This window comes from Falco cherrug, chromosome 9 (assembly GCF_023634085.1).
Source record: "Falco cherrug isolate bFalChe1 chromosome 9, bFalChe1.pri, whole genome shotgun sequence".
Classification (NCBI taxonomy): domain Eukaryota; kingdom Metazoa; phylum Chordata; class Aves; order Falconiformes; family Falconidae; genus Falco; species Falco cherrug.
In genome coordinates this window covers 33411932-33429997 of record NC_073705.1, presented here as the reverse complement: position 1 = coordinate 33429997, position 18066 = coordinate 33411932, and the positions used below count along the sequence as shown (strand labels likewise).

Genomic DNA, 18066 nt, shown 5'->3' with positions numbered 1-18066 from the left:
TTAGAGAAGATGCTTGCTCTGGAGCTGTTTCAAGAGACTGACAAAACATGAACACTAACAAAAAAGAAGCCAAATTTGCACTGATAGCAGCAGTGCTGACAACATCATGCCCTGAGAGGCTGTTGCTGGAACGCGTACTATTTGTCATGACTGAATGTTTCCTTTTTCCTCACAGTATTTATTTGATGCACATAGCAAAGCTGTAAATAGACACTGTAAGATTCACTACAAATGGCCACAGAAGTACCATCTATGAGATTCTGAGACTTCTGATGGAGGAACTGCAGGGACCTGCACTGAGCTCAAATTCTAGAAGACTCCTCACTGCGGGCTGGACTTCAGAAGGAAAGCAAAACTAGCACATACTTGTGTCTGAGAGGAAATAATAGTAGACCAGTTTCTACTAGTGAAAAGGGCTTGTTCTGCCCGCAGCACAACAGCATTGTGTGCAACCTCTCAGAATCAGGTACAAACTGCCTTTTGTACATACACTCTTTCTGCTAAGTGAAAGAAGGACCCAGGAAAAAAATTACATCACCACTAGAGATTACATCTCCTCCATACAAAACAAATGCTGTCACACAGAGACGCAAAACTGTGTCACTGGAAAGAAAAAAAACCAGAAACCCCGAGGTAAAAGTTACTAACAAACACAGGATCTTCTCAGTGACCTTATGGTATTTGAGCCTCCCTCAATTGCATCAAGGTCACTTTTCCCTCCCTTAGAACCATGAAAACTAATATCTTCATTTCAGCATAATGAAGCAAAAGTGCCTTTATCTGGCACTTTTTTATCTCTACCTGTCCAAAGAGGTTGATACCACTATTTGCATGAATTCCATCAGTACCACACAAGTCATTTCAAATCGTAGAGTGTCCAGTACCAAGCCAGTAGCTGCTGTCACCAGCAGCGAACCCAGAAGAAAAAAATCTGTGAAACCTTGTTCTATGCTAAACTACAAAACCACCTCCTATCTTATCTACTGATTTGAGAATTTGAAGATTGTGGTATAATATCAACACCAAGAGTTTGGATTTTTTGTTCATTTTAACTTCAGGAATTGTCAACAGCTGTATTGTCTTACAGGTGTTCACTCAGCCTGACCCTGTTGTTATTCCTCAGGCTACATCCCCACCAAAGCCAGTAGATGTCTTCTCAACTGGGCCCTACATTAGGCAAGTGAAAAGTTTTGCTTCCTCTGGCTGTACGAAGGGTAAAAATGGGCATCTGCCCTTGTGGCAGAAAATTGAGATAGCTGGACATGATTCTTCAGGTCCATAAGGATAAGAAAGGTCCACAGAATAGTTCATAATTAGCTGTAAAAAAACTGAGTACTGATGATAGCAATATGTTTGTTATCACCACCCATTTGCAACTGAGCCAGTTATACAGTCTGGATGTGCCCTCCCCTCCCAATTCCCTTCCAATTTCTGGAAAAATAAAATAAATTAAGAATCACCCCAAACACCTTGCTGCAAAACACTTCAGACAATCCAGAGCTTATCTAGGCATCTTACTGATTTTACAGTGTTACACGTATCCTAGTATCACAAGAATATGTTTTACCTTGAGGCAAATGTTTTAATTTATGTGCGTGTGAGCTATTTGCAATACCTCCACCAAATGGAGCCCATATAACCCGTCGGATGGCTTTCACCCAATCTTCCATTTCATTCTGGGAATTAGCCATGAGCAGGAAAGCCTCGTGATTGACAGGCATCTTGTCCCGGTCCCCTGCACCACCTGAAAGACGGAATAAAAATCTCTTTTAGCATCCATTTCAGAAGAGAGCAATCAATGTTTAAAATCACCAGAAGTCTGAGGTAAAAATGATTAAATTATTATTTGAATCGAGCAGTTTTACACACAGTTCCTACTCAACACCCACAAAGCACAGGCTGGTAGAAGAACAAAGCAGAAGTGCAAATTGTACATTTCCAGTGTAGAAAGCTGGAGATGCACTTCTTGTCCCAGCAATAAGTGAAACCACAGGCTGTAAGACCCTACAGGAAGAGTACAAAATGAATTCCATGCACCTGTGCTGAGCTATTGAGAAATTATTACTGAAAAGAGGGACCAAGTGAATCATAAGACATTTCAGTGCTTGAGATGCAGAAGTCGGAAGATCACCTACTTTCTTTCAGTCCCTGGGAATCTCTAGTCTCAATATAGAAAAAGAGACCCATTCTGATTTTTGATCCAATTCAGAAGGAACATTTTGGAGAGAAGTTAACACTTGGGGATATGAATCTAACTCTCCCACTTGAAATAAGAACTTTAGGAGCTATTAATGTTGAGCTAATGCTTAACAGCTATTAACCAGAATGTCAAATGCACAGAATACCATGTATTCTGCACTTAAGCTGTCATATACCTCTGTCACTTGTGGATACTCCAAGGCTTACAACATTTTCACCCTTCTTTTCCCTTTTCCTTTTTAGATCAGCATTCCTTTCAGTCACTTTAATTCTTCCCCTCACCCCTTGTTGTATATTCCAGAGCTAGATACAACCTAATGAGGGCAACATAAATACATAAAAGCTTTATTAGAGCAGCCTCTGTATAAAAAAGGCTACTAATCCTGTCCAACACAGCAGCTGCAGCACTAGTGGCACGGAGTTTCTCCATCACCATGGAAACTGCCTTTGGCTTTGCTACGGAGATAACATCTTAGCCCTTGTGTTGCTGTCATTGCCATGCTTACATGGCTTTCAGTACCTACTGGCAAGCTAAAGCTGCCAGGCTGCACTGAGCAGCTGAGATTGCCTGTCTATGGAATTCAGAGATAAGAGTAGGACGATGGTATGCAGTGGTTTCTGCAGAACTGATTTAGCATACACAGAATGTGTGCTTCCTAAATCCTTGCTAATCTGGGGAAAAGAGCAAGCTGGGAGCTGCCCGCAAGCCAAGGAAGTACTTTTTCTTGCTATTAATTGTTTCCTGGCCTAGACATACTCATGGATCATACGCTGATTTGCAAAGCAAAGGGTGAAAAATGAGATGTGTTGGGAAGGATTTTGTGGCTTTCTTAGAAGCAATTCACTGAACTGGGAAACTGAGGCAATCTTTCAGTAAAGAAGAGAGACAACAGCTATCTGGGACTAGACATGCGGCTTAAGAAACAAAAGTAATGATGCTTGTTCCCTACAGGAATCCAAATTCTGCTTCTTTCCTCATAGTAACCTCTCAGACAGCCTCCCATTTTTAATTTACTGAATGATTTGTATTCTTTAAGATACATGAAGCAGAACAGCTCTCTAGCTCAAGGCTAGGATGCGGGCATCTGAATAGATCAATGCTCCACCATGACCCACTGCAAGGAGGACACACTTCATCCTTTGCATACAGAACTGTCAGAGCAGGAAATTACAGTCTGTGAAACTCCTGTCAAAGACTAATTCTTTTACCAACATACTCAGCCTCATGGTAAAAGCAGAGGCCACGAGGTCGTTCTGGTACCTTACCTGGCAGACCTATTGCCATGCCTTTTCACAACCAAATATATTACAGGAAATATAGCAAGAAAGGCTTTTCACAGCCCTTAGCACACATCAGAAACATGGGTTCAGGATCTGTCATCTGGTAGATAGATGGCCTGAGCTCAAGCTAGCTCTTTAAAGGAATGCAACAGTCTCAAAAAAATATGTACTCTATAGGTCACACCACCACCTAACAACTGAGCTTGGTCAAGGTAAAACCCAGATCCTGTTCTTAAATTTAAAGTGATCCAGCCGAGATCTTGCCCATCTCAAGCCATGAAGGACAAGGGACCAGAATTTTAGTTTAGAATTAAGTACAGACTGCAAGTTTAGTCAGAACAGTTGAACCAACCCATACAAAGATTGCCATATAAAGCCTAATAAGCAGGGAAGGATGAAGATGACTTCTTACTGGACATCTGCAGAAATGGTGTCTCAGCATCTTCCTACTGAATCACTGTGCCACAGAGACATGACAACTTCCCTTCCCCTAAGGTGTTACTTTGGACCAGCCAACTGCCTTCTAAACCTTTGTGGGCCTTTTTCATGCAGGCATTTAGGGAAAAAAACATTTATATGTGAAGTCTGTAAAAACAGGATGGGAAAAAGATTCTTGTATATACTAGACCTGAGACTCTGCCAAAAACTACATACAGCTCCTCTGTGGTTGGCTTTCCCCACTGAAACTTTAAATAGGAGCAAGGTCATGACCCTACAAAGCTGCCTGTGGGAGATTCAGTAGTGACTATCACATAAATACAAGCAAATGAAGACAACTCCACACAGAGGCTAGCTTAGAAACAGGAATGCACTTCAGAATTGCTTCTTAGAGAAAGCCTATGTTAGCATGACATGAATATGCAGTGGCAGAGCATGCAGACCCAACTATAAGGTATTTATTTTAAATAACATTTTAATCATGTTCCTTTTCACACGTCTGGCTCCTTTCACTACATCCTTGAAGCAACAAGCAGAACTAGAGTTCCCTAAAGGGCAGAGTTCAGACATGTGTCTCTATGTTGTTGTAATATTCAACAGGTTTTGAGTCTTACTAAACACAAGAATGAGAAACAGCTAAATTCAAATACTTAGATCTTAAAAAAACCCCAAGGAAACAACACCACATACACCTTCAGAAGTCTAGAATTTTGCCTGAAATTCACAGATGCTTTCTTTTCTGGGCGAAGACCCAAACAGGATCTTGTTATGGGTCTCAGATTAGAGTTGGCAATGCAATGTTGTACCAATTCAAACACCCTAGTCTTCAGGAATTATTTTAGGAAAACAATTTTAAACTTTCTTGCGTAGAAACACTTGGGTACAGAATTTTAGTTTTGCCTCTCACAGCAACATGAAATTCACATTCAGATACTGCATTCAAATCTCTTCTCTGCCACTAACAGAGCTCCAGCCCTTACTATGGTTGTCATTAAGACTAACCCTGAAGTGCACAAAGTGCTGCTTCTACTGTTTGAATCAAACGGTGCTCTGGCTACTCAGCACTGTAATGGGGAGGAACGCTCTGCTAAAGATTTTAAACACAGGCAAGGGCTTTTTATTCCCTTGAAGAGACCTTCTCACTCATCTTTAATCCAGGTCCCATACAAGAGACTGGACCTCAGAGACCAACTGTGTGTAGCTCAGGATTGCCATGGGAACACACTCCAGTCCTTCTGCTCAAAGCTATTTTCACCTCCAGACCAGAGGAAAAATAAAACTGTCTGCAAACACAGAGTGCAAGCACCTCAATAGATGTGGCAGAAGCAGGGGTCTTAACTTTGGGATGAATAGTCCATTTGCTTCAGCATTAACTTATGACCAGAGGATCCTGCATTCAGTCACCTGCTCTGCTGCAGATTTCCAGTGCATGTTGGTCAAGATGCACTGGATTCCACCCCATCCATAAAGCAAGTTGGCAGCACTATTTGCCTCCTTCCCAAGTGTACAGAAACCAAACAACTTCAAGACTGGGAAAGGTGACAGCAACAGCAACCACACAAGTACATACAATAAATGTAACAGCCTATAAAGATTAAGAGACTTGTTTTGTTACTCCTCACCATCAAAAGGGCTGCAGATCCCAGCTGACTTCAATGCTTTGCCACCTCTTTCTCCAGGTACCTTTTCCAAGTTGCTCTGTATACACTGGTAGGTATTTTTGCCTTGAGGGAACAGCATAGCTCCAGGCCTCTAACTGCATTGCACAAATGCTCTCTCTCCCAGGCCCAGACTAGTTAAAGCTAGCAGAATTGCTCTCATATGCCGTCTGCTCATGTGGTTTGTGCAACTGCATTTCATATGGCCTCACAGCCATCTGCTGCTGATGTCAGCTGTATTGCATTCACCTCAGAGTAACGTGCCATCTCCTAATCCTTAATAACAGCCCTCCTTTCAGCTCGCCCCCATGCTCCACGACAGGGAAAATTAAATACTGAAAGACTGGGGGCTGAGTGACTTGCTGAAGGTCAGATGGAGTGGGGCAACAGCAGCAGGACCTTATGTACTGAAAATTCTTCCTCTTTTGATCATCCTTAGTCTAACATGCATTCACTGGAAAATGCAAAGCATAAGGCTGCCATTATGCTACTTTTACTAGTCCCACCTTGTGTTCTTGTTCAAAGAACCTGTAACACATTCAGTTGCATCTCTCCCTTTATACACCTGTTTCCAATGAGGAAATGTTGGATTTTTTTGTTTGTCTTGAACTTCATTCACACAAACTTCACCTTCTTAAGATCCACATTTGTGAAACCAAGCCTTAGATCCCCTTTGTCTGTATGGAAACAGAAGTTCAGGGAGAACAGGACTGGACTTCCGAGTAGATGTTCCTGCCCCATTGCATGTAGAAGGAGGAACCCTTCTACTTTCAAGTAAAGCTGCTGTCAGACTTTGCTGAAGTTGGCAGGGGTTTTTTTTGTTGTTTTTTTTTTTTTTCCCAGATCATTTCCCTTCCCTCTACCCCCCCATCTGGTTTGCCTTTTGCCCATTTCTTACATCATTCTGCTTACTGATGTGCTTGTGTGTTGCCATTATATGAACTCTAATGAAAATTTACACAACTGCAAATATTGGCACATGTGTATATATTTACATGTTTGTATTGCTTTGGTGTGGATAGTAGAGTGGTATTTTCAGTAAGAATGAAATTTAGTTGACCACATGCATGCTGCTGCAGCACACGGGGAGGCAAATGGCAGTTTAAGGCTGAATTATGAAAGGGGTGGCTGGTGGGTAACACAAGGCCCAGCTGACATGTTTGCCCTCAGTACTAAAGCAAGTAGTGACAGGAAGCCTTTGATTGCAGACAAGCAGTAACAAAAGATCTTGACAAATGGACAAAAATGAGCACCCACAGCTGAAAAAAAGCTTGCAATGGTTTACCTTCCCTGATCTGCTTTTTATGATTGTCTTAAAGGTGAGTATCAGATGCAGGGCTCTGAGACCTCCCTGGTAATGAAAGAAGGTGAAAAATTATGTAGATTAATTCTGTCCAGACTAAGAGCAGCTCTACTGGGGAGAATCTTGCACAGCAGGGGAAAAAAAACCTCACCACCAAAACCCCAGTTTTGATCTTTGGATTATGAAAAGAGACAAAAGAAATATTAGTGAGTAAACAAAGGGTCATCAAGAGTGCTTAGAATAATCACTTGAAACCGACTCCCATTTCTCCATTCATTGCCTTTGACTCTGGCTAATACTGAACCTCTATCCTGAGCACTCTCTCCCCCAACCACAGCTTTCCCAGAGCCTGAATGCTGGAGATAGACCCTGTCTATCATACCTGAATCTTGGGTTAACCTGCCGTCAGCATGCAGTTTAAACTTTGCTACAACCAGTAACTACTGCTTTTCTGCTTTTTTTTCTGGGTGATCCTTTAACAAAAGGAGAAACTTGCTGTAAATACAAAACTGATCTTGAAATGCTCCATTTAAGCTATTTGAGAACAGAAAAAAACAGCAAGAAAAATTTCAAGTAGTCAAGGAGTGACAGATAAAAATAAGGAAAACTGACAAGATCTACAAGGGTATGATCTGATGAATTGAGCAGTACAGTAAACAGTGATGTGTGCTTGCCCTGATTTATGTATTTGTATCTATCTGTCCCCACCAACCCACCCATCTATATATGGGATATCCAAGCTGGAAGTTGATTTGGAAGATGAGAGAGTAAACACATGATCATAACTTAAAAAGCTTATAAAATTTAGAAAAAATGAGGTTTGGCAATTGTCTGGAGAGCAAGTAAAAGAAACAAGCTTTCAATCAAAATAAACGTATTATGTTTCAGTTCCAGTGGACAACATAATGGCAATTTTACCTAAAGAAACATGCACTTTTGTAGGTGAGGGGTGTTTTATTTCCAGTTTGGAAGGGGCTTGAGGGGATTCTAACATTCAACTACCGTTTGATTGTGTCAATGAGGAAAGCGAAATCCTAAATACCTTTTAGTGTACTAAGTAAATTCATCTCATAAGTTGGCACAGTTCAAATTTTCTTCAGGGAGGATTTACAAGCAAGCACTAAAATCTCATTGACTTTTCAGTCAAACATAAACGCCTAATTTCCTTAAACGCTTTTCAATCCACCAGCTTTAATGACAGTTACAAGTAGACGATGATCCAGTTTTCAATTAAAATACTTGCAGAGGATTTTCAGGAGTGCTTAAATGATTTTTAGAGTCCAAATCTTAGACCTCATCCCCGAGAATAAAGCAAAGGCAGGCAAACACTCCAAAGCCACTGCCACCTATAAACTAATCCAAAGGCCCTGTGATCTGCTGTCCCCTCCCATGCCTTCTGTGATTTCGGATACCATTGAAGTGCTTTAAAATAGCGCCAACAGTGACATTACATCTTAGAACTGTGGTTTCTTATGCAAAATTCTGACAAGACTTAACATGAAGAGGGGGACTACAGCTTCTCTGTACTGGTACATGGACTACAGAAAACCCTTAAAAAGGCTAGTGCTCTATTTTAGTTGTCAGGATGAAGTGTATGACTACTAAAACTATATGCAAGGAATGAAGATTTGGTTTAATATTTGGTCTTCTATACATAAAAATTGTATCAGGTTAGCTTGACTCTCCTGCCTGGAGATGCCTTTCCTGATAATATGTGAGCTGTATTACTCTAGACTTATCTATTAATTAAACTGAAGAACTGGTTAAGGCCACCAATCACTTCAAATAAACCAAAACCTTGAAAATAAACAAACCCATATTCCAAGTAGGCCACACACTGGTAAGTGATGTCACACTCCAGGAACCACAGCAAACAGAAAAAAAGATGCAAGATAAGAGGAAGGGAGAAAAACAATTTCAAGTACTCTTAAAGGAAAAGCAACTAGTGTTGCACATGAACTCCGCCTTGAACCCCCTGTTTATAAAACCTGCTTACAGGTGTTCAGTGTTTTGTAATGTTTAAGTCTACTTAAGCTGAATTTTTTTTTTTTTTAATGTACTTTATCTGCCTTAGGTTGAACTGTAAGAGAAGTTTCGGTAAAAAAGATTCAGTCATTTTTAAGTTACACTTCTGACATTAAAAACATATTTACTGTAATAGTACTCCAATGCTCTTGTGCCTTCTTGTTTTCAATGATGTGAAATTTCAGAGAGGAGACTACTATGCTGCCTGGGATGTGGTACTCAATGTGAGCACAAAGTACAGTTTAACTTGGCTAAGGTGAATTCACAATGTGGGAAGGCCACTTTTACTGCAGCAGCCCAATATTTAGGGTTGAGATAAGCCCAGACATAATATGCAACTATTTAGTACATTATTTTTTTTCAAGGACATAACATCTTCCTTGTACCAACACAGCTCAGACCCCATTCCCTTCAGCTTCTGCCCATGATTACTTTTGCCCTGTAAAAGGAACAGCCAGTAACAACAACCATGCTGCCTCCCTAACTAGAGAGGTTTCAGGAGCCTGCAAAACATGCCCCCAACTCCATATAGTATTCCTACAAGCAAGCTGTATTTTTGTTGCTTTGGGTTTTGTATCAGCTTCTACTAGCTAGCAGCAAGAGATGAAATCTCTCTAACATGGTCACAGCTAGTTTAGGATACCAGTAGAACTATTCCAAAGAAGAATCAATCAACAAACATTGGCAAAAGGAGCAACTATTGCACCAGCAGTTGCTAGAAGTTGCATGACAGCACTCCATCTCTGCTTTAACTTGTGCATTTTATCCCGAGTGGGAATTCTAGACTAGACTAGATATTTTATTCTAATTATGTCTAACATATGCCTCAGGGGTTAGACTGTCAAACAAGTGACAGTTTGCTCAATTAAACCCTTGTGGCTCTTGACTCAGTGTTTCCTGATAGGAGGTTACTGTGGAGACTGAACATGCTCACTTCAAAACCTAGATCATAACAGAGATAGAAGCAGCTTCTTAGGAGGAGCTGTCTGTGCAATGGCATGGTCACTACCTCTTATAGCAATATCTGCTGACAAAGCAGACAAATTTAGGGTATAGTGCTGCCTCTGCTGACACCAACAATGTTTTGCCTGGCAGGCAACAGGTATCTGCCATCTTGGCACCAGCTTCTCAATGGAAAAACAAAGTTCCTACTGGAAAAGAACCTGAAGATGTTGGGACTTCAGGCATAGTTGCGGTTCAGCTCCTTCCATTTGCACAGACTTGAGCCCCAGAGCTCACAAAACTTTCCTTCAAAATCTGTCACCAGCTCTTAGGGAGCTGTTCAACTCATGAAATGTCTGTCTTGCAACAACCAAAGGACAACTTCTGTCCCTCTCTACAGGTGCACCAGGGAAAACAAAAACCATTTTTCCCCTCACAAAAGATGACCCTAACTCTGCATTAAAACTCAAATCTGTGGTGGTAGTAGCACGTGGGGATGACAAGAGGAAGAAAGAAATGGTTGCAGAACCTTTTCCCCAGCATATTCCATAGACAGCCTTGTACAAACAGTAGGCTGCTTTCCCTTATCCTTCTTTTTTCCACTCCAGAGAACTAACCCTTGCAGTCTTTCCTCAATGTATTTCAGATCTAGAAAGTTACAAGGAGCCTAGTCCTCAATAGTGATGAAGTGTGGAACTGTCTGGGCTACGTAGAGCTCCTGGTCATTTCACTGCCCTCTGGTTTGGCTGGAAAGGAAATGAATTTTTTCTCAGGCCAGCAGAAGCCACACACTCGCAGGGAGGTGATTCAGGCCAGCCTGCTGTGCTTGCGCCTACAAGACATACTGCAGGAAACATCTAAATTAAGGCAACTACGAATTTGAGGGCACAATGAAAGTTACAAATGTATGTACAAGACTCAGAAAACAGTGGCACATCTGAGCAAAGCAGGCCACGTAGTTCCATGTGGTTCTCCAAAGCAGCAAGCGCTCAGTGATTCTGATGAATGTACCAAATTATATATTCCAACTGTGGTTATGTTGACACGCTATTATAAGGGAGGAAATTCCTTCCTGACCAAAGATGATGATACTTCATGCTTTGAAATATCTGAAAATGACTGGATAATTTTTACGCATTACCGTGCAACCACAAGCAATTTTCTAAGTTTCTTCAAATCTTCAACATTGACGACAAGAGTTGAGGGAAATTTTAAATCCTGACCACAGCATCAGAGTGGCAAAGTCTGATCTATTTTTCTTTGATAATTCTATGCTGGAGAGATAATATCCAACTTCTGCATTCCTCTGAAATTATTGTGCTCACATTTGCCAGGTCTGCTCACCAACAGGAATGAAGTGGTTCTCATGCCTTCTAAGTCTCTCTACAACTATCTTCTCCTCCTCCTCACCCCTCATAAGCCTGTTTTTTCCTTCCCCCTGCACCTAGTCCGCCATGAAACCGAAGACATCCTCACCGTATTTTTAAAAGACTATGTGTCTCCCATCTTAGCCAATGTTCTGGACTTTAAACTAAGGAGAATGGAAATTAAGCTGTCAGCTGCTACAGCTTAGGCTGTAGACACCAGAGCTTTCAGCTGAGCCTGAAAGACTCCAATTCTCTGTAGACTGAATATAGAGTTCTGCAGAAATTCAAGCCAACCAATTACAAACATTGTTATTTTCTTCAGTGAAATGACTGAAGCTTTACAAGCAGAGTTTTGGCAGCAGCAAATGAATGGACTATAATTAAGGACTCAACAGTTGCAGACTTTGCTTTTACAAAAATGAAGCTATTTGTTTCATTAATTCAGAAAAGGGATTGAAATGCAAAAGAAAATATACTGTAGGCCTTTGGCAAAACATTGACAAATTTGGAGAAAACCCTTATAAATGATGAGACAATGTGGATGGAAGTAATACTGATTGAAATGCAAACTTATGAGCTCAGGGATATTCTGATACAAGTCCATACATACTCTTGTTATAGTTTGCACGGAATAGAGTTTTATAGAAGTCTCCTCCTGTATCCAGCTATACATTAGGTAATCAATGAATCTTCTAAACATAACTGTGTAACACATAGCACTCTTCATTATGTGAACAGTGCTTTTTGGCAGAAAGGAAAGTTCATACTTGTCACTTGGGCTCAGCACTGCAGCCGCTCAGAACACAACTGCAGATGGCTAATGTGCTCAAGGTTGGGCTGATGCAAAAAGTGGGGGCCTCGAGCCTTTGTGCTTTAGGACAACTGTCAGTGAACTGCTGGCAGAACAATGCTTAGAAAAATCAATTCTGATTCTCTCCACCCACTGGCAATTGGCAAATTCTTCCCAGTTAATAGCATTATCAAAAAATCCATGAAGGTTCCTTTTGATGTGGTTGTTCGTTAGCAGATGTAACCTCATTTTTCAGAAACATGCTGATTTAGATTAGATTTAAACAAGAAATGAAAAGAGCCTGTCAGGTAAACAAATTCTGAGAGATGTCTTCAGCTGGTGGACTTGTTCCCACTGAAATTCAAGGGAATGTTGCACAGGATGCTTTTCTCTGAGACTCAGTGGATTTCCCAGTGGAAGTCCTGCCTGCAGCATTCACTGCCATTATTCTATACTGAAATACTACAGCTGTACCCTCTTCTGTTGCATCCCATGCTTATATGTGTCCTCTGTGATAGGCCAAAGACCTGTACATGGGTAGTGTCTCTTCTGACAAGCTAAGATAGTCACCTTTACATGGTAGAGGCAGTCAATAAAGCTCAGGTGCGTATCATGAGAGGCCACAGCACAGTTCAGGATGACTACTTGTAGAAGTCCATTTATACTTTAAGACTATCAACAATTTTCATCACACACAACAGAACTGCCTCAAGCATTGCCTTGTAAGCTTCCACTCCCCACAGTGCAGGAAGCTCACCAGCACCAAAGCAATCAGCCACTGACCTGTTTCTGTCCAGCTCATCCAGACAACAGCAACCTGTTTCTGAGCTGGTATGACCTTTCCGGTCTGTACATCTCAGTACTGATGCACGTGGACTCCAGTAAAGTGACTTCCTTCCTGCAGAAATCCTTGAACTTCTGCTGGTCTTACCAGATCTGCATGACACTAGCAAAAATACTCTGTCCTGGTAGTGTCCCTCCGGAATAGTTAGCTGGCAGAAGGGAAATTCTTGTATTTGAAGACCTCTTCTCCACTATGCCAGCATGCACAGCACATTTTCTTAGCAAAGCACATTGTCCACCTACTAAGGGCTACACTGTGCTGCCAGAAGGTCCTTCAAACCATCTTATGGTCTTCAATAATTTACAGGTCTTTGCTGTGCTTCAGACAAAGGCTGCTGACCAAAGCTAGATCACAGTCACAGCAAGACAGAGTCTCTTTACTAACAAGGCAAACTAAAATAATTTACACAAAAGAGCACAGAAGAGAGACAAATGATCAAGAGACATTACAACTCTCAGGAAGTTGCCCCAAAAGCCCTGAAGTCTCACACAGGTATGTAGAGGAACCAAATGTGATAGCGCAACTTCCTCCTGGTGCGAGAGGATATTTGCAGCACGGATGTTCACACTGGCTAGCCAAACTCTCTAATTACTCTCCAGTTATCTCTAGAGCAAGAAACATTACTTTATGAAAAATCCTTAATCTTAGAATCAAGTACCAGATAACAGGACAGAACAGGTTGACCACATGCAGTTTACACATGGCAGTTTAGAACGTACATATTCTGGGGAAACCCAGACATTAACATATTTTATGTTCAAATACAGCAGATTAGTTTATTATCCCAAGGAACAAAGAAGTCTTGCTCAATGTACATTGTGATAAACTACTCAAACAGAAATGCCAGGGCTGCCAGTTTAGCTGCTTTTACCACAGTGACATTAAATATATAAATTAGATCTATTTACACAGGTTTAGGCCACTGAGAACTAACACTTGAGTGAGACTGCTGGAATATCAGCCTCATCACTTGGAAGATTCTCTATAGGCAATGTATTTGGGTATTTTTATGCTTATAGAAGCAGAAAGCCCATTCTGATAATGCTGACCTCAGTCAGCCTGCTCCACAGATACATTGAGTCTAGTTGGTCCACCAAGAAAAATGAGAGCAGGAAATGAGTAAGGCACACGTATCTGCCTTGTGAGCCTCTTCCCTCTCCTTGCTCCTTTCTTGAGAGCACAGAACAGTATGCAGCCGTTGCAGGCAGCACGTGTTATGAGAATTTTTGTCTTTACAGTCAAAGGCAGGATAACAGCCAGAAACCAGGATCTGCTCAGCCAATGACATGCTATATTAAAAAGCCCTTCCAGCTTCTGTTTCAAAACAAAGAAATCTTGATAAGCCTGAAGCCAGCAGCTGCTGCCAGCAGCATACTGTCTTCCCTACCTTGGGGACACCTGCTGACCTGCTGCCTATTTAATATTACATTAAAACAGTGGCTTTCCAGTTAATGGATTATGTATCTGCAGTGAAGCTGTGGTACACAGGGAGCTGGGGAGAAAAAGGCTGGGAAATGGAAGAACCATTTGGTTTAATGGTCTGCAAGGCTGGAAAAAAATCACAGATGGTTTTATGATTTCTCTGAGGTCCAGTCAGGTAACAGAGGGAATCAGAGGATCATGGCAAACACCTCCTTCTCCTCCCTTCCCCATCTTTTGTTGAAAGTAATCAGGTGAGTTTGAAGGTCCCTAAAAGGCAATACAAATCAAGAGAGGGAAAAAATAACACAGCTATAAGCTTGCGTGGCTTGTGATGGCAGCCAGTTTTACTGCCCCAGCATTAAAGGCACAGAAGGTTACCTTTTACCATTATCATTTAAATGGTCCACAGTGTGAAAGCAAGAAAACAGGACAGCAGTAAACTATTGCCTTGAAAATCTGACCTCTGCCAGTTACCTCTCTCTTACAGAGAACACAGTCTATAGTCTCTAAAGCAAATCCACAAGCACTTGCCAAACAGACACACTTCCTCCAGTCTTCCAAAGAGAAGATTTAATGATTCTCTTGCCTTATTTAGTTTAAGTTAGGTGGTCTGGCACAAAAGCATTACATAAAAACAATCATTAGGAGTCAGCATATATGCAAATGCATAGTTAAACCTCTGTAAGCTCCTATTTGCAGATATTCTAAACCTGTTGATATTAAATAAGAGTGAAAGCTGATTCTCAGAAGGAGGCAGACAACAAAAAAAGCTTTTCATACTATATACCTTATCCTAAGACACCTTATCCAAAGATCACCTTCATCCAGTCCAGTTGTGTTAAAAAGTCCAACACAGCTCAGACTGCCTTTTTCAGATAAGGAATAGTGACACCACGGTAACTGCAAAGAGTCGTATGACAAGTATACGCAAGTGGAAGTGATTTCAGTGTATGCTTTATCTATCAGCAAATAAATTAATACAAATTAAAAAAAGTTCCGTTGCTGGAATGTGGTTGTCACATAGAACTAAACATTAGTGCTTAGGGGGAACAGGCACAGAGAGGTTAAAATTACTTTCCAAGGTTATATTGTGCATCAGTGGGGAAGTGCTTTCCCTTCAAATTCCACAGTGAGCAATTCCTATATACCAGTGGAGAACTGAGATACTAAATTATTCCAGTGTGGTATTGGCTAGCCACTAGCAGAGCCCGGACTGAAAAAAACAGAACTACCAACATCCAGGCACCCTGGGTTAATCACACATTGATTCTCATAAAGCAAGGAGTACCGTTTGGAAGGTTGGTTGTGTGCAACTGCAAAGGCAGTGCCAGCCCTGGAAAGCAGAAAGCAAAGAATGACAGAACAAGCTGAACAGCATGAAGATTGCTCCCTCAGCACAGGATGGAAAGCAGGCCACTTTCTCACCAAAGCAGTGCTCTCAAAATGGGAAAGCCACATTAGAAATTAGGAGTGTATTGCGTCTCAAAAAGCTGTTCCTTCACTTGGCAGCCCCAGTGGTTTCCTGGCACCTCCTCTGTTTGGAGAGCTTTAACTGGTGTGCTGAAGTCACCACTCTCAGCACCATACGCATGGCTCATTGAGAGGCACAGCAGTGTGTTGGCCAACTCTGCCTCTCAAGCACTACGCTTCTTGGCAGCGCTAGCCTTTCTGGCTGCTGAATCCCAGAGCCCTGTGGAGAGAGTGGCCTGGATCCCACAAAAGCCTAGATACTGGCTGGATAAAGCCCCAGTTCCACTCAGACTTTAATACTGATGGGGGAGATTTGCACCAAACCCACATGGCTCTGGGAGTCATGCTGAACGACAGACATGTCTCCATGGTGCCATACCATCTCCTTTCCTATCTTCTAGACTCACAGAGTCCAGCACACTGTTTTCCTGGAGTCTCCAACTGCTCAAAGTGGCAGAGTGCACAACCAGGATCCAGGCTGCCTGTGGGCTCATCCTCTGCTCAAATGCCTTGCTTTGATCACAGATACCTCATTGCAACATGCTTGCATCTTGCTGCATCCCAAACCTATGGAATGGATTTATTTGTAGGGATTTTAAAGTCTGATTTCTAGCTGAGGAAACAGTCCTGGCAAACAATGCTTTCAACAGTTCAAGAGATAACATCGTTATCAAGTCCCCTTTTCTGCCTCATCATGAGGTTTTTGTTCTGTTTCCTGTACTGGAGCATCCACTAGATATGTGGATGAGGAGTTTAATAAATCACAAAGGGTCAGGTCACACTGCCTGGGCTTCAGAGTTGGAAGTAAAGCCACACACCACCACAATTACTAGGTTCATCTAATGATAGAACTATCCAGCTCCTCTTTCCTCCCCGCTAGCCCTGCTAGCTTGAACTGGTGATGTATGGTTGACTGGACAAAATATTAATATAAGAGCAAAATCATGATGGCCGCTTTTCAGCATGACTGTCATAGAAGCAGAGCATCCTCATCTCCAGTCCTGGCCCTTATTCCTCTCAAGCCACAGCGTTGTATGGCTTGAACGCTTCCTTTCACTGAGATAGCCTCTCTCAACTTTCCTAATGCATACAAAACCACCCACCCTGACACAACAGAGGAGGAAAACAATCAGGCACAGACAGAAAAAAGCAAGAGAGGCAACAGAGCTCAGACCCAGATCCTGCCTTTATCATGGCCACCCCAAGAGGTCCACACAGACAGAAACTCTGAGCGTACTACAAGCAGACACCGAAAGTATCATAGGTCATCATGCCAAAATGACCTAACTGGCAGCCATCAGGTATCCTGAGGTTGCTGGGTGTGGGCTGCTCTTCTCAGGCAGCAGCTAATAGACTCCCTTCCAAGGAGTGGCAGCCACATCACTTGTCTGCTGCACATGGCGTTTTCCCCAGCAGCTCCATTTGCTGAATACAAAGAGCAAGCCCACAACATTAAAGAGCACCCCCCTCCTTTGAAGTTGAGATTGTTTGGTTTGTCTGGCTACAGACTAAAACTGCACCTCAATCATCCAGCTTTGAAGTCCTGTAAATTTACAGCTGCAGCAAAGTAAGGACCACTTGGTAATAAAACATTCATTATTAATTTTTTTTTTTTTTAATTAAAGAGGAAAAGGCTTTGCTGGAGCTGAAACTTTTTTCCACCCACTAGAAATCAAGGAGCAGGTAAAAAATCAATGGTGACTTGTTAGATCAGAGACAATTCTGACTGCATGACATTTTATAGCTCAGTTTAGAGCAGTGTTGAGCTGATGGCCAAAGGAAACCAGAAATTTTACTGTAGAAAGCGATATGACAGAACAGTGAGTTTTAACAACTGGCTGCAGAAGTTGATAAATGCTTTTAATTGTTTTCATGCCTTATATAAGGTGTGTGTGGAATGTAACTGATAAGAGTTTGATGGTGTTTAAAAGTTTTAAAAGTTTAAAAACCTGTATCTTTCCAGAATCTGTCATTGCTGTAGGTTTTACCAGAGGGTAAGAGCAGGCTACGGACAGATCACCAAATGAGACCTGTGGGAAGTCTCCATAGGCATGACAGTCTGCAAATCAAAGGATGTACAACAAGAGAGAACATTGTACTTAAGCTTGGCTGTTTCATTTCATGTTTGTCTGGAAGCTCTCTCTATCCCCATAAAAACAAATACAGAATTACTCCAAAATGCAGTATAACCTGGCCTGGAATACTAGTGAGAAGAGAAGATAAAATTGAGCACAGTGATAATAAAGAGCACTCTGGGAGAAACAGGCTTCAGCTACAACTTGGTACAAACTTTGTCCAAAATGCTAAAAGGCAAAACCCTGCACTGT

At 41.7% G+C, this 18066-nt stretch overlaps 1 protein-coding gene across 11 annotated transcripts in view; it reads right to left on the bottom strand.

Annotated features, from left to right (window-relative positions):
• The window catches only part of ARHGAP22 (Rho GTPase activating protein 22), a 151518-nt gene that overhangs the window by 43399 nt on the left and 90053 nt on the right, over window positions 1-18066 (bottom strand). For 8 of the 11 annotated variants that reach the window (XR_008734011.1, XR_008734012.1, XR_008734013.1 and 5 more), the window contains one exon: window positions 1568-1744. Coding sequence is in view for 7 of the 11 variants with exons in the window: in XM_055721233.1 (XP_055577208.1) it covers window positions 1568-1744 (177 nt within the window). In the remaining 4 variants the exon portion in view is untranslated. Of the gene's footprint in view, window positions 1-1567; window positions 1745-5540; window positions 5828-18066 lie in introns of those variants that run through there. The other 3 variants (XM_055721238.1, XM_055721237.1, XM_055721234.1) reach the window with 3 other exon arrangements.